This window comes from Culex quinquefasciatus, chromosome 3 (genome assembly GCF_015732765.1).
Source record: "Culex quinquefasciatus strain JHB chromosome 3, VPISU_Cqui_1.0_pri_paternal, whole genome shotgun sequence".
Lineage (NCBI taxonomy): Eukaryota > Metazoa > Arthropoda > Insecta > Diptera > Culicidae > Culex > Culex quinquefasciatus.
In genome coordinates, this window is record NC_051863.1 from 36904339 (window position 1) to 36919524 (window position 15186).

Consider the following 15186-nt stretch of genomic DNA (forward strand, 5'->3'; position numbering starts at 1 on the left):
TGCAAGCCATGAGATAGTGAAATTATTGACAACCGGAAGAGATTTTTAAAGCAAACAGAATCCAAGGGACCGTCGAGGAAGAGATCCTTCAAGCAAGGGAAAATATCGAGGAATGAAGATAATTGAAGTATGCAGATTGAAGGGACTGAAGAATTCATCGATAGATGGAGAATTATTGATATCGAGAAGATCGACAGCCAGAGAGTCGACTGTATTAAGAATTCATACCTCGCATACTTTTTGGAAAGTTTTTATGTTCATAGAAAATCCTATGGGAAATCCTTGGCGCAAGGGTTATTTTGAAAAAGCACTCTAAATTTTTATTTTAACATATTTGGGGGATCTAAGCTACCCCAGTCACGAAATATTCTAGCAGAGCTGGTTCTGCCAGAATCCTGCTAGAACGGTAGAACATTTCTGCTAGAATTCTGTAAGAATATCCAGATCTGTAAGAACTCTGCTAGAATCCTGCGAGAACATCGTGACTGGGACGTAGTAGCAACGAATCATGAAATACTTTGACAAATCGTGACCAAATGCAACAAGCTTGATTCTAGGTCTGTAGTTGAGGAAATGAATAATTCACAGACAACAAGATGTACAGAGAATCAACAAAGCCATTGTAGTTCCCTTAATTTCCCTCCAGATGTCTCTTTAACGTCTTATCGCCACCATGCTTTTGACAGTTCCCCCTTTTGTTGACACCTCCCGCTAGTATGACAGCTCAAAAAGAAACACGTCAGTAGATCTGAGTTCTGACCTGCCTTCAGCACCGCACTGGATTCCGATTTGCCGTCGTCGTCGTCGCGTGCCGTGTGGACCCAGGCCAATTCCCTTCGTCAGGGTCCTGTACTCGAGAATCGGTCAGTTGCAATATCGGCCTGTTTTGGTGAAATAGTAGCGTCAGCAGTTTGCGTGCAAACTGGAGTGAAAGTTTTTGGGTTTTTCTAGGATTATTCTTTTCTTTTTTTCTCCACATCGATCCTAACAGTACTTTAGCCCCGAAACAGCAGGTAGGACATTGTAATTGGTTTTTTGTAGAAATAACCTAAAAGAGACATTCGCTTCCAGAGCTATGAGCCTGCCACGAAGGCCAAACCTGATGGCCGTGGCCACGCTGCTGCTGGTCGGTGCCATCGCGTTGGCACCGTCCTTCTGCCAGGGTGCCGCCGTCATGTCTGTGGACCTGGGCAGCGAGTGGTTCAAGGTGGGCGTCGTTTCGCCCGGCGTTCCGATGGAGATTGCGCTTAATAAGGAGTCCAAGCGGAAGTCACCGACCTCGATTGCGTTCCGCAACGGAGACCGGCTTTATGGGGACGACGCCAACACGATTGGAGTGCGCTTCCCGGCGAATAATTATTTTTACCTGGTGGATCTGCTCGGCAAAACGATCGATAATCCGATGGTGGAATTGTACAGGTGAGGATCGGGGATAGGGGTTTTGAGTACCTTGAAGAAGATTTGATCGAGACATTTAATTTTTGTGTTGAGTAATGGAGTTTGTAATTTGATCATTAATTTCCGCTTTCCAAAAAAAGGAGTTTGAAATTGAGTTTACGAGCCATGGTTTCAACATTTCAATGAAAAAAGTGTTTAAAAATGCATTATAACCTGTCCAAATGTTTTGCAATCATTACTTTCCAAAAATACTTAAATATTAACGAAAATTTATGGTTTTGCAAAAAAAAGTTTTTGAGGTGCTGTACATTGGAATTTCATAAAAATACAAAATATTTTCAGTCCAGCCCAAACATGCAAAAATTGATTATCAATGCAAAAAAAAAAAAGCTTTTAGATTGTTTTAAGTTGATTTGATTTCCCGAGCAGACGGAAATAACTTGGGAATAACATTTTTTGTTATTTGAAAATGCCAGACCAACGTTATTTACAACAAGATTTGTTATTCGTCGTTATGAAATTTAAGTAATTGGGTTGTTATTGTTATAACAGACTAAAAACCATTTTTTTAGCAATTCTTCGAACAAATCTTTGTTATTAATTTTTGTTATTTTAACAACTTATCCGATCATCCCAATAACAATTGGAGGTATTCTTCCATAACAAAAAAATGTTATTCCAAAGTTGTTTTGGCTTTCAATCAATATCGGACCAATAACAAATTTTGTTTTGGTAACATAAACTGTTATTAAACTATTATGCAAAAATGGATTTTGCAAGAATATTCGATAACATTTTTGGTATTTTAACAGTATTTGATATTGAAATTGCATGAATTTATTTATTACCGTCTGTTTGGGTTCTACAGTCCAGACTCGATTATACGAAGGCCTCGGAAAAATTTCATTTCGGATAATCGAATCACGAAAAAAAATAATTTTTTTCGTTGTCTAATTTTTGATTGTTGAGCATAGGTATGACCCCTTAACTACGCTAAAATTATTTAGAATTTTTAAATCTGAGATGGTGGCCAAAATGGCGGTGATGCAATATTGAAAAAATGCATTTTATTTTGTATAAGGCAATCAACTCAAATTTGACTAGAATGGGGTCGTAAAACTCAAATTTTATGTTAAAAACAAGCAAATGAAAAAATACGAATTTTTTTTTTTGTTCGTGATTCGATTATCCAAAGTCCCAAACAAACCTTCAGATAATCGAACTTCGCATAATCGAGTCTGGACTGTATCTTCATTAAAATTTTGAAGCTTTTTGAAAAAATATTTTTTGCCCCCTGATTATTCGGACCAATTTGGAAGCAGGGGACGACATAAACTTTGAAAAATATTTGCAACGGCCTTATTAACTTGCTTAATAAAAACCATGCAAGTGTTTTTTTGAAAAACAAAATGTTCGATTTAGGAATGTAACAGCATTTCGATGTTGTCGTGCGATTTTGAAAGAATTATGAAAAATATAACAACCCGGGCAGACGGTAATAACAAAATTCATACCATTTCAATAACAAATACTGTTAAAATAAAAGAAATAACAGTGTTATGAAATCTTCTTAAAAAATCAAATTTTGCATATGGGTTTAATAACAGTTTATGTTATCATTACAACATTTGTTATTGGTCTGACATTTTTTTGTTATGGAAGAATACATCCAACTGTTATTGGGATGATCGGATTAGTTGGTAAGTAAGAAAGATTTGTTCGAAGAATAATTAAAAATGTCATTTGTTTGTTATTACATAACAATCCAATAACAAAAAAATCATAACGACGAATAACTAATCTTGTTATAAATAACATAAAATGTTATAGGCCTAGTATTTTCAAATATCAAAAAATGTTATTCCCAGGTTATTTCCGTCTGCTCGGGTTAGCATGCTTGGGTTGATTTAAAAATCTTTAGAATTTTAGAAAAAAAATCGATGTTTATTATGGCAAAAAGATTTTTCTCTAAAATTTTTGTTTCGTCAAATCTTTTTTTTTTCAATTAATTATAGCAAAACAACTGAACTAGTGTAAAATTCATTTTAAACACTTTTTCCATGTAAATCTTGAAACTCTCGGTTGTTTTTCAATATTTAATTTTTGTTTTCTTTTGAATGTACGTACCAAACGATGCTAAATTTTGCATGCATTTTAACTGTTTTAGAGTTTTTTGAATGAAATGCTATTTTTTTTTACAAAATAGCATGAGCATGAGCATGAGAGATCACCCATGGTTGCCCCTCCGTTGCTGAACAGAACCGTAATATCCTTTCAGCACTACTGATTATAGGCTTCGACGATCTAGTGGTGTTTCCCTTATCAACAGCATGTATGAATGCGCTGAAAAGATAAAACACCATGATTGCTAAAGCTAGATCAGTTGCGAATAGGTAACAGTCATTGGCCACCAACGGCGCCCGCCATGTCAGTTTGTAGACCTCGATTTTAAGGGACGGGAATGTTAGTTAGCGCAGGTTGCTACTAGGGCAGCTGATTTACTCTGTGCTTACACCCCACGAGCGCCAGGAACCTAAAAATTTGTTAGTAGTGAAGGGTATTTGGTCAGGATTCATCATAGAAGATGATGATGCGACCCAAAATCATAGTGTTTGTTGAAAGGTATTATATATTATTCTCAAGGCAAGCAATCGGATGCTGCGGATGAGCAATTTCCCGTTTATCGGTTGTTAAATTTTAAATGAAATGGTTTAGTCTTAGACAGCCGACTGTGGAAAGATAGAACCAAAATCATTTGTAATTAAAGAATGCCCGGCCCGGGCGGAAAGTGAGTTGGTGGCGATAACTTCGAACTATCTTGGCTTGTTTATTTGCATCTTGTTGTAAACTCCTCGAGTTATGACGACTTTTGAAACCGACTGCGTATCATGGAAAGTATATTCCATGATCATACTGCATTATCTACAGTTGATATTGAGCTGTTAGTGGTAGTTTTTTTAGACTTAGCAAAAATTTCGAAAATTAAATTTTTTTTCGAAAATTTTACCCGAACATCATGAAATGATTATTTTGACTTTGTTTCAAATTTATGCTGGACGTAGCAAAATTTGCAGTCACTGACCGAATTTTCAATTTCCGATACTTAGAATAATTTTCATCAGCTGATATTTTAAAGTTTGATTTTATTTATTCTGGACTTTGAAATTTTTGCGTATATTTTTTAATTCTTTACTTTTTACAGAAAAAGCATTTTTTTGGGACTTCGAAAATTTTCGGGAGTTTGGAAACATGATAAATTATTTTGATGTTTATTTTTGCTTTGAACCAAAATTTCGGAAAAATCGTCGAAATTACAGGAAATTTTTGTCCGATTTTTACAAAAACATCAGTTTGTTCCTAAAATAATGTCCCTAACAAAACGTCTTCATTGAAATTTTGAAATTCGAAAGTTGGTTTTTAATAATTATTGATATACCCCCTACAAAAATCGTTCCGGCACTTAGAAAATTTACGGGATCCGTATCACGACAAGATTTTCGGTAGAATTTATTTGATTTTTTGGACTTTGCGAAATTTTTTCTCTCAGCAAGTTGAATATTTTTCAACATTTTGAAAAATTATTTTGATAAGAAACATTACCAGGCTTTTTGGAATTTTACTGTGGATTTTTGGACTTATGCAATTTTAGGAATATTTTCATAAACTTTTATTTTTAATTTAAAAAAATGGAATATAGAGACTTTGGATTTTTCGTGATTTGGAAAATTATTATGACATTTTGGCAATTCAACGCTTTCTCCACAATTAAAGTCAAATAATTTTTCAACTTTGAAAAATCTTGTTTTGATGTAAGTGCGTATATTCCTGCAATATTACTCATATTTGTGAAGAGGAAGAAGGGGGGAGGGGGGGGGGGGGGTCCGGGGGGCAGAAAGTTGCATCTTGGAAAAATCTACCCATGCTCGTAAAAACACGAACAAGTCAAGTTCACCCCAGGGTATGGTTAAGAGATAACCGAACATGGCCACGAACATAAATTGTTCGAGGCGTATCTGCGAAAAATCTTGTTGAGTTTATTTGACCAACAATGCCACATCAAGTTGAGTTTATGGTAGCAAAGAACTGAAATCTTCCAAAAATCATATCAAGTTCATAAAGTAGATTTTGATCCCAAAAATAATGTTATTGGTTTTTAATGCACCCCGCCACAATTCAGACCCCCCCCCCTCCCCCCTTCTTCCTCATCACAAATATGAGTAATATTGCAGGAATATACGCACTTACATCAAAACAAGATTTTTCAAAGTTGAAAAATTATTTTACTTTAAAACTCATTAAAAATTGTGGAGAAAGCGTTGAATTGCCAAAATGTCATAATAATTTTCCAAATCACGAAAAATCCAAAGTCTCTATATTCCATTTTTTAAATCAAAAATAACAGTTTATGAAAATATTCCTAAAATTGCATAAGTCCAAAATCCACAGTAAAATTCCAAAAGCCTGGTAATGTTTCTTATCAAAATAATTTTTCAAAATGTTGAAAAATATTCAACTGGCTGAGAGCAAAAATTTCGCAAAGTCCTGAAAATCTAAAAAAATCTACCAAAAATCTTATCGTGATACTGATCCCGTAAATTTTCTAAGTGCCGGAACGATTTTTGTAGGGGGTATATCAATAATTATTAAAAACCAACTTCGAATTTCAAAATTTCAATGAAGACGTTTTGTTAGGGACATTATTTTAGGAACAAACTGATGTTTTTGTAAAAATCGGACGAAAATTTCCTGTAATTTCGACGATTTTTCCGAAATTTTACTGGCTAAAAGCCAAAATTTTGCTAAGTCCAAAAAATCAAATAAATTCTACCGAAAATCTTGTCGTGATACGGATCCCGTAAATTTTCTAAGTGCTATTTTTTTTTTTTAAATAAAAATACCATATTTTCTCGAAAATATTCAAATCATAATAATTCGCAATACGATTCGAAATTTTAAATGTATTTTAATTCCCTGGGCCTTGTAAAGTCAAGGGGCATGATTTGATCCTAGTGCATTAGTTAAAATTTGGGTATAAATTCTTTTTTATAAGCACTATGGACACCACTTCATGCTACGAGAACTCGCTTTGTCGCAGCCCCAGGGCTTAAGCGTTGACCGATAAGCTGTCTTCGTGAACTAGGTAGTTCTCCGATAGTGAAAATATCACAATTGCACAAGACACCGCTGCTTCTGTGACTTTTTCACTATCACAATGTGGGTTTTGGGTTGAGACTTCAGGATAGTAAAATTGTGTAGTTGCTTAGCATTAGCATTTATCATAAATCTGAATCCTTTCCAATTCTATTTGAAGTTAAAGTTAGTTGCAATTGTTGAGCTAGAGTAATGCTGTAAATAAACTTTGATTGATGTAGAATACTAGGCATCCTTTTATGTCAAAATTTCCATAGAATTTCGATCAATCAATAATGTAACGATATCGGACAAAATTCGTTGATCTGTTGAACTAACGGTTTTCGGATTATGGTTGTATCGACCATTGTTGCGAATCGAGGAACTACGGATTTTTTGACGTAATTGGCCATTTCTTTTTCAAATCGCGCAAATCATTTCTATCCAATTTGTATATCAGTTACTATTCATAAATTTTTATTGTTTTTGACAGTTATAGGAATGTTTAGCTTAGAACATTAAGTTTAGAGGATTTTAGATTAAAGTTTAGATTTTCAATTCAAGTTAGTTAGCAAATGAATATTTGAACTTATATGAATAATTGAACATTTTGGACTTATGAATAACACACAACTGTGCATTTATTCTAGAGTCAGATCCATACAGCGTCAGTGTTTATTTGGTCGAAGTGTACTAATTCATTGGCAGATCTGATTCTATTTGTAATGTACGACAAGACTACTGACGGACGTGACAGGACGAGGGCCCAGTTTAGAGGTTTCAACATCAACGATGTGCGGCTGGACCACCCTCCCAAAAAAAAAAAAAAAAAGAAATTTTAAATGTATTTTAATTTTTTTTAGAAATTTTTGAATGAAATAATTTTTTTTTTTACAAAATACCATATTTTCCGGAAAATACTCAAATTTTTATAATTCGCAATATAATTATCAAACGATTCAAAATTTTTCATGTACTTCAACTGATTTAGAGCATTTTGATTAAAAAAAAAAATGGTAAAATTTCGTTTCGTTTGATACCTATATTTTGAATTATAAAAATTTTAGTATTTTCGAGAAAATACGGTACGAGACATATTGGGCATTTCATTCAAAAAACTCTAAAACAGTTAAAATACCTACATGCAAAATTTCGAATCGCTTTATACCCATATTGCGAATTATAAAAAAATGAGTATTTTCGAGAAAGTTCGGTATTTTGTGAAAACTTGAGTAATTCATTCAAAAAAATTAACAACAGTGAAAATGCATGTAAAATTTCGTATCGTTTGATACCCATATTGTTAATAAAAAAATTGAGTTTTTTAATAAAAAACACGGTATTTTATGATTTTTTTTAGTATTTATATTATCAAAAAAAATATTTACTAAAAGGAAGCTTTAAAATTCAACGTTATTTGGTTGGTTTAGTCAATTAATATATTAATCATAAATTATCGTCCGTTATCGCAATTCGCAATACAGTGCACTCAACCCCCGGTGGTTGGTCACTTTCTCGTTTGACACCAACTTTTTTAGTTTGTACTCCGTTGGTTGGTCAAAGTCAAACTAAAAAGTGACGAACTGTCACTTTTTACACGTCGCTCACGCACACTATCAAAACAAACATTTGGTAGTGTGTGTGAACTCCGTGTAAAAGGGATGTCAAACTAAAACGTGACCCCGTTCGTTTGACAACAGTTCGTGTCAAACCATCGGGGTTTGAGTGAATTTTGTGAAAACTTGAGTATTAGGGTACGTTAACCATTAGTGGACCCCTTTCCTATAGTGGACCCTCTGAAGCGTTTTTGATGAAAAATTCAATAAAATCACAATTTCAAGCGTGTTGTTGTCTACAAATCTTTTATTTGGCATATTCAGCATCATTTAAAACAATGTTGACTGACATTAAATCGTCCTTTTCACCAAAATAAGTGTTTTGAGTTCGACATCTGAAATCAGCCATGGCCACTAGCATTTTCACAACAAAACAGCATTTATATTTTATTATTGAATTAACTATCCAATCATTTTAGACTGATCATTTAACTTCAGCAAGTCGAAATAATGTAAGTTTAAGGAACTTTACTAAAATAAAGCGAAGAACTGCTCATTTTCGAGCAAAAATTAGGGGGGTCCAATATAGGACAACGAAAATTCAAACTTTTCCAAAAGTGGACCCTGTAAATTTAACCTTCAAAAATGAAGAAAACGTTGTATTTAAGCAAAAGTTTGTCTTAAACATACAATAAATGCTTGTTGTAATCAACCTAAACGCATATTTTTTTCAATTATGAGTATAAATATAGCTGTTTTCATGTTAAAAGTACCAACAATTCTGAAGCCGTAAGAATTTTAAATTTATCGAAACTATAGTAAATTGTACTTAACTGAAGCATCATAATTGTAGTTTGAAATGATATTTTATAATAATAAATCAATAACAAAATATTTTTTTTAAATAAACGTGCGTGGTTTTATCAGCAACTGTAAAGCAACTGTATTGTTTAGTTTCGGTCCACCATTTATGTAAAAAATATGGAAAAATTTGAATCAAAAAAACATTTTTAAATTTATTTTTAATTTTACAGTAGCTTTTGAAAAGTTTTCTCTGATCTTTTACGGAAATAAATGTGTTTAAATGTCTGTTAGATTTTTCCGTTGTTTAAAGCCAAATTTGTTAACAAAACATATTTTCTTATGATGAAAAGTGAGCAAAATCCATCTTTTATTCGTTATATATATCATTAGACCTACACCATGCATCAAAACATCCAAAATCGTTTAAATTTGGTATAAAAATAACAGTTTGCCTATAGTGGACCCGGGTCCACAATCGGATTATGGACCCGGGTCCACTATAGGAAAAGGGGGTCCATAACAGGCAAAAAAAACTTTTTTTTCAAATGGCTATTTTTCTGCTCAAAAACGAATAACTGATGAAACAAATAGTCAAAATTGTTCAAAAGACTTCAGATTTCATTGTTTTGTACAGAGGGTTATGAAAAAGTGCTTAAAATATTAAAAATTTGTAAAAAATGTGTTTCGGCTCTACTAGGGGGTCCACTAATGGTTAAAATACCCTATATTCAAAAAAAAAAAAAAAAAACAGTTAAAATTCGTGCAAAATTTCGTATCGTTTGATACCCATATTGCAAATAAGAAAAAAAATGAGTACTTTAAAATAAATACGGTATTTTGTGTTTTTTTTTTTTGAGTATTTATATTATCAAAAAAATATTTATTAAGAGGAAGCTTTAAAATTCAACGTTATTTGGTTGGTTTAGTCAATTTTAGAAATCCAGATTAAATTTTCAAAACAACCTATCTGTCATGGGTTTCCTTTGAAGATAGAACCTTTTGAAAATTTAATGTAGAATTAGATATTTATCATAAGTTATCGTCCGTTATCGTCGATAGAATCATCGCCGATAGAATTATCGGAATAACGATAACGATAACCATTATCGTTATCGTTAGACAATAATATTATCGACGATAATTGTGTCGATTAACAACTTTGCTTTCTACGATCATCGTCGTGATTGCGCTAATTGCCAGTTGATATGGAATAACCCTGAAAATAACCCCGGGAATAACCCATATATCTCGTCCTTTTCTCCTTTCCCCATAGGAAGCGCTTCCCGTACTACGACATCGTCGCGGACCCGAAGCGAAACACGGTCGTTTTCCGGAACGGCGATGACCTGTACTCGATCGAAGAACTGATCGCGCAGATTCTCGCGTCGGCCAAGGAGTACGCCGAAGATTCGACCGGCCAGGTCATCACCGAGTGCACTCTGGTCGTGCCCGGATTCTTCGGCCAGGCCGAACGCCAGGCTCTGGTGGCCGCAGCTCGGTTGGCAAACCTTAAGGTGCTGCAGCTGATCAACGACTACACGGCGGTGGCGCTGAATTACGGCATCTTCAGGCGCAAGGAGTTCAACGAGACGGCGCAGTACTTTGTGTTTTACGACATGGGCGCGTACAAGACTTCGGCGAGCGTGATCAGCTACCAGCTGGTGAAGGACAAGGCCACGCGTGAGGTGCTGCCGGTGGTGCAGGTGCTTGGCGTTGGGTTCGACCGGACGCTCGGTGGGCTGGAGATGCAGGTGCGGCTGCGGGACTATTTGGGCAAGGAGTTCAACAAGATGGGTAAGACCAAGACCGACGTGTTTGGCAATCCGCGAGCCATGGCGAAGTTGTTCAAGGAGGCTGGCCGGTTGAAGAACGTGCTGAGTGCGAACACGGAGCATTACGCGCAGATTGAGGGATTGCTCGATGAGCAGGACTTCCGGCTGTTGGTGTCTCGGGAGCAGTTTGAAGAGTTGTGCAAGGATTTGTATACGAGGGTGACGGCGCCGTTGGACCGTGCGTTGGCCGCTTCGGGTTTGTCGTTGGATTTGATTTCGCAGGTTGTGCTGTTTGGAGGAAACACGCGAGTACCGAAGGTGCAGGACATTTTGAAGTCCCACATTGGCCAAGAGCTGGGCAGAAATTTGAACGCGGACGAGGCAGCGTGTATGGGAGCGGTTTATCGGGCGGCGGATTTGGCCACTGGATTTAAGGTGAAGAAGTTTGTCGTTAAGGATGCCGTGCTGTACCCGATCCAGGTCGTGTTTGCTCGCGAAGGAGAGAGTGGCTCGACGCGACTCGTCCGCCGGACGCTGTTTGGAGCGATGAACGCTTACCCGCAGAAGAAGGTGATTACGTTCAACAAGCACACGGATGATTTTGAGTTTTCGGTTGATTACGCCGAGCTGGAGACGGTGCTGAGCCAGGAGGAAATCGCGAACTTGGGTTCGTTGAACTTGACCAAGGTTAGCCTGACGGAGGTGGCGAAGAAGTTGAACTCCAACAAGGCGGAAAACATCGAGTCCAAGGGAATCAAGGCACACTTTGCGTTGGACGACTCCGGCTTGTTCTCGCTGGCCAACGTTGAGCTGGTGCTGGAGAAGACGGTAAAGGAAGACGACGAAAGCACGCTGCAAAAGCTGGGCAACACCATTAGCAAGCTGTTCTCGGGAGACTCGGATGATGAAAAGGTGACCACGACGGAGGAAGGTTCGCAGGAAGATGGTTCCAAGGATGCGGAAGGACAAACGGATGAGAAGAAGGCGGAGGAGGACAAAACGGCGAATGCAACTTCGGCGGAGAACGCAACGCTTGCCGAGGAAGCTGGAGAAGCTGCCAAGAACAAGACGGAAAAGCCAAAGATCGTCACGATCAAAGAGCAAATTCCGCACAAGGTCGAGGTTGTCTACGTGCCTGCATTGGACGGGGCTGATTTTGAGGGTGCGGTGAAGAAGATTCGGGTGATTGACGAAGCTGACCAGGCCAAGAAACGTCGCGAGACGGCCCTCAACGCGTTGGAGACGTTTGTCATCGATGCTCAGGTGAAGTTGGACGAGAAAGAGTACGCTTCGTGTGCCACCCAGGAAGAAGCCGACACGATCCGTAAGACCTGCTCGGAAGTTTCCGAGTGGCTGTATGAGGACGGTGCCGACGCCGACGCGGAGACGTACGAAAACAAGCTCGAGGAGATTCGCGCCGTAGCCAACCAAGTGTACTCGCGTCACTGGGAACACAAGGAACGTCCGGACGCGCTGAACGCCCTAGCTCAAATGATCAGCGGTGCCGAAGGATTCCTCGACAAAGCCAAGAACTTCACCAAGGAGGGCAACCCGGAGAAGGACGTCTTCACGCAGGTCGAAATCGACACCCTCACGCGAGTCATCGCCGAAACGTCCGAGTGGATGGACACGGAACAGGGCGAGCAGACCAAGCTGGCACGCCACGAACCGGTCCGCCTTACGGTGAAGGATCTGACCGACAAGATGGCTTTGCTGGATCGTGAAGTCAAGTACCTGGTGAACAAGCTGAAGCTGTGGCGCCCCAAGGTGAAACCGACTCCACCACCGAAGGTCGAAAAGGACGCCAAAAAGGACGACGACAAGTCCGAAGATACCAAGTCGGAGGAACCGGTCATCGAGGAACCTAAAGTGGACGAGAACGACTCCAGCGAGGAGCAGGAGCAGGCCACCGAGGAGACGCCCAAGATTGAACCCAGCAAAACGGAAGATGGCAGCGGCGAGCAGCACACCGAGCTGTAGAGACCTGCACGACCTTTAGCTAGGTTAGCACAAATTAATCCATCCCTTTTTTGTCCTAGTTTAATTATTTATTTCATACCAACCTCGTCCCCCCTTTTGAACTACTTCTTCTCCCTACTTCCTCATCCCATTTGAATCTTATCGAATTGTGACAGAAATTTGTAGAAGCGAATGAACGTTTTGCACCACACTCCGATTTAGAGTTTTGACCATTCCGATTAGAGAGCGTCCCCCGAGCGATGATGATTGGTGGTGTGCAGTAAAGTGCAGTGCAGTTTGTAGTGGAACAATTTTAGGAGCCCTTTGTGCGAAAAAATACGTGAAACAGTAAAACAGGACGGTTAAACTAGTGTAGGAAGACCAAGAAGGAAATGAAACGGTGACATCAAACAGGCTGATAAGAGTAAGCTAGTAGCTATGAGATAAAACAAAAATAACAACTAATCATGCGATGACTGTTAAACCAAAATCTACCACTGGAATCACTAAGTTAAGCGGTACAGAAACATGAGTGTAAATTGATTCCTAATATGTTTTGTTGTGTTTTTTTAATCCGAACATTCCTTCGATTCGTTAATCATTTATCACTTAGCAATTCTATTTGAATAGAGTAGAGCGTCCAATTTCCCGGGGTTGCCAAAATTATTCTGATCCGGCTGCTGATTAATATTTTGCAACAAAATTGTAAAGAACAGCAACTATAATGGTCATAATGTGTGTGGGGTTCAATAAATGGCTTGACTGCTTGTTAAAAATCATACAAATTGAAAAAATATTTTAATTTGATTATGGTCTATGTATATGGTTTTGTTTTTTGTTGAGAAGTATTATTTTTTAAATCAAAGTGTTTGAACAATGAGTAAAATCCATGCTCCTCAGCCATAAAATTGCGTTTGAATTTATCTCTGTGATGAATTAGACAGAATAGGTTTAAGAATAATATTGACAGATAAAGCTTTAGAGAAAAAAAAAATGCAGAAATTGTGTTTTTCATGGCAAATAACTTTTTTTCAGAAAAAGTTTTACTAGTTTCAGCTTATGATTAAATCTAGACGTTTTTTTTTAAAGGTCCTACAAGCTATTGTGTTTCACATGTTTATAGGACCTTTAAAAAAACTCCAGAAATAATCAATCATAATCTTAAAAATCTAACTTTTCGTTTTTTATTTAAATTTGGAACACTATTTCATGAAATCACAACTCAGTTTTTAAATATTTAAATGTTTTTCATATTTAACCCTCTTACGCCCTGTAAGTTCTAGAATAATTCTACTTGCACAACCCTTTTAGAAAAATCCTATGATATCAATCCAATTTTCATCCAATTAAGTCATGTTTACGGTTAAAAAAATCTCAATTTGATCTTGACCAGAAAGCGTGAATATCTTATTTTCAAATGATATAACAACAATTTTCGTTGGACAAGGTTACTATAAATAATATAGTTTATTTTCATTCCATAATAAAGTAATGTTTGTTACCCAACAAATAAGCCAGATCTATTCTCAGTTGTAAATGCTTCAGAAATAAATATTAGCCAAAGAAGTATTTTTTTCGGATTCCTCGGTAAATTTCACAAAACATGTATCAAAATATGAAAAAGTCGAAAAGACAAAGTTCGAATGTCGACAAAGTAAAACAAAATTCCGTCATATTTTTGTAATTTTTCAAGCATAAAACACTTGTATTTAATCTCGTGCAGACAAAGCCAGGCTCTTGAAATATTTTTGTAGAATTTATTTTCATACAAGCAAATTCGTTTGTTTACTGTGAGTTTGTTTTTAAATCTTCATTATGAGTAGTTCCTTAAATTAACAGCCTAACCAATATTTTTTAAAAGTATTTCATTCCTTAAAAAATATTGTCATTTTTTAAATATGAACAGTCCATTAAAAAAAACTTATACTTTAAAAATATGTCGAGACATTTTCCATTCTGTTAAAACAAACTATTCTTGTTGACTTCAATATTTTTGTGAGTTTTTCCTTTCTTTCATTCATCAGTTCTTTCGCTCAGTTTAATCATCATATTTTTTGAAAAGAAAAAGTCAGATTTCTAATAATATTTTAAGAGATTTTCCATTCCTTAAAAATACAATTTTCATAATCGTTGGAATATTGTTGTGGTTTTACTATTCTTTCAAACAGTTCCATAATACGAGAAAAAGTCTTGCTTATTTACTAGTTTTCTATCCTTTCTTGATATAAATCTTTGGTAGTCGTAAAAGGCCCTTTCAAAAATAGCTTGAAAGATTTTTCAATTAAGAAATTTCTAAACCTAACGGAAATAGAGGCAAATTTACTGAAAATTTTAAAAACTAATAAGACCATCGCAGTAACAATATTCTTGCTTTTTTTTAGATGTCTGTTCGTATATTGAGAAAAAAATCGAATGCAATTACAAATCGATACACAATTAACGTTTCGGTGATTTTGACGTGCTTTTCTCGTTAAATTTCGTCATAAATCGCTTAGCTCTTAATAAAGCACAGGATTTATGTTTTTTTTTTAATTTTCAACGGCTATAGCAGTTTTTTGATATTGTCA

General features: G+C 36.5%; 1 protein-coding gene across 2 annotated transcripts; it reads left to right on the top strand.

Moving 5' to 3' along the window:
• Positions 1–716: 716 nt before the first annotated feature.
• On the top strand, positions 717–13169 carry LOC6039780 (hypoxia up-regulated protein 1). 2 transcript variants are annotated; one of them, XM_038262021.1, is made up of 4 exons: positions 717–863; positions 992–1013; positions 1072–1419; positions 10162–13169. In XM_038262021.1, the coding sequence occupies exons 3-4, from the start codon at positions 1076–1078 to the stop codon at positions 12638–12640; spliced, it is 2823 nt and encodes a 940-aa protein (XP_038117949.1). In that variant the 5' UTR covers positions 717–863; positions 992–1013; positions 1072–1075; the 3' UTR covers positions 12641–13169. The 2 variants fall into 2 exon arrangements, with proteins under 2 accessions (XP_038117949.1, XP_038117950.1); XM_038262022.1 differs by having other exon boundaries at positions 732–863; positions 952–1013.
• The last annotated feature ends 2017 nt before the right edge of the window (positions 13170–15186 follow it).

What these genes read in the sequence shown, in the direction of transcription:
- LOC6039780 (XM_038262021.1), top strand. Translation starts at nt 1,076, where the DNA reads ATGAGCCTGCCACGAAGGCCAAACCTGATGGCCGTGGCCACGCTGCTG. An exon ending in CCGATGGTGGAATTGTACAG is followed by an intron (nt 1,420 to 10,161) that starts GTGAGGATCGGG and finishes CTTTCCCCATAG; the next exon opens with GAAGCGCTTCCCGTACTACG.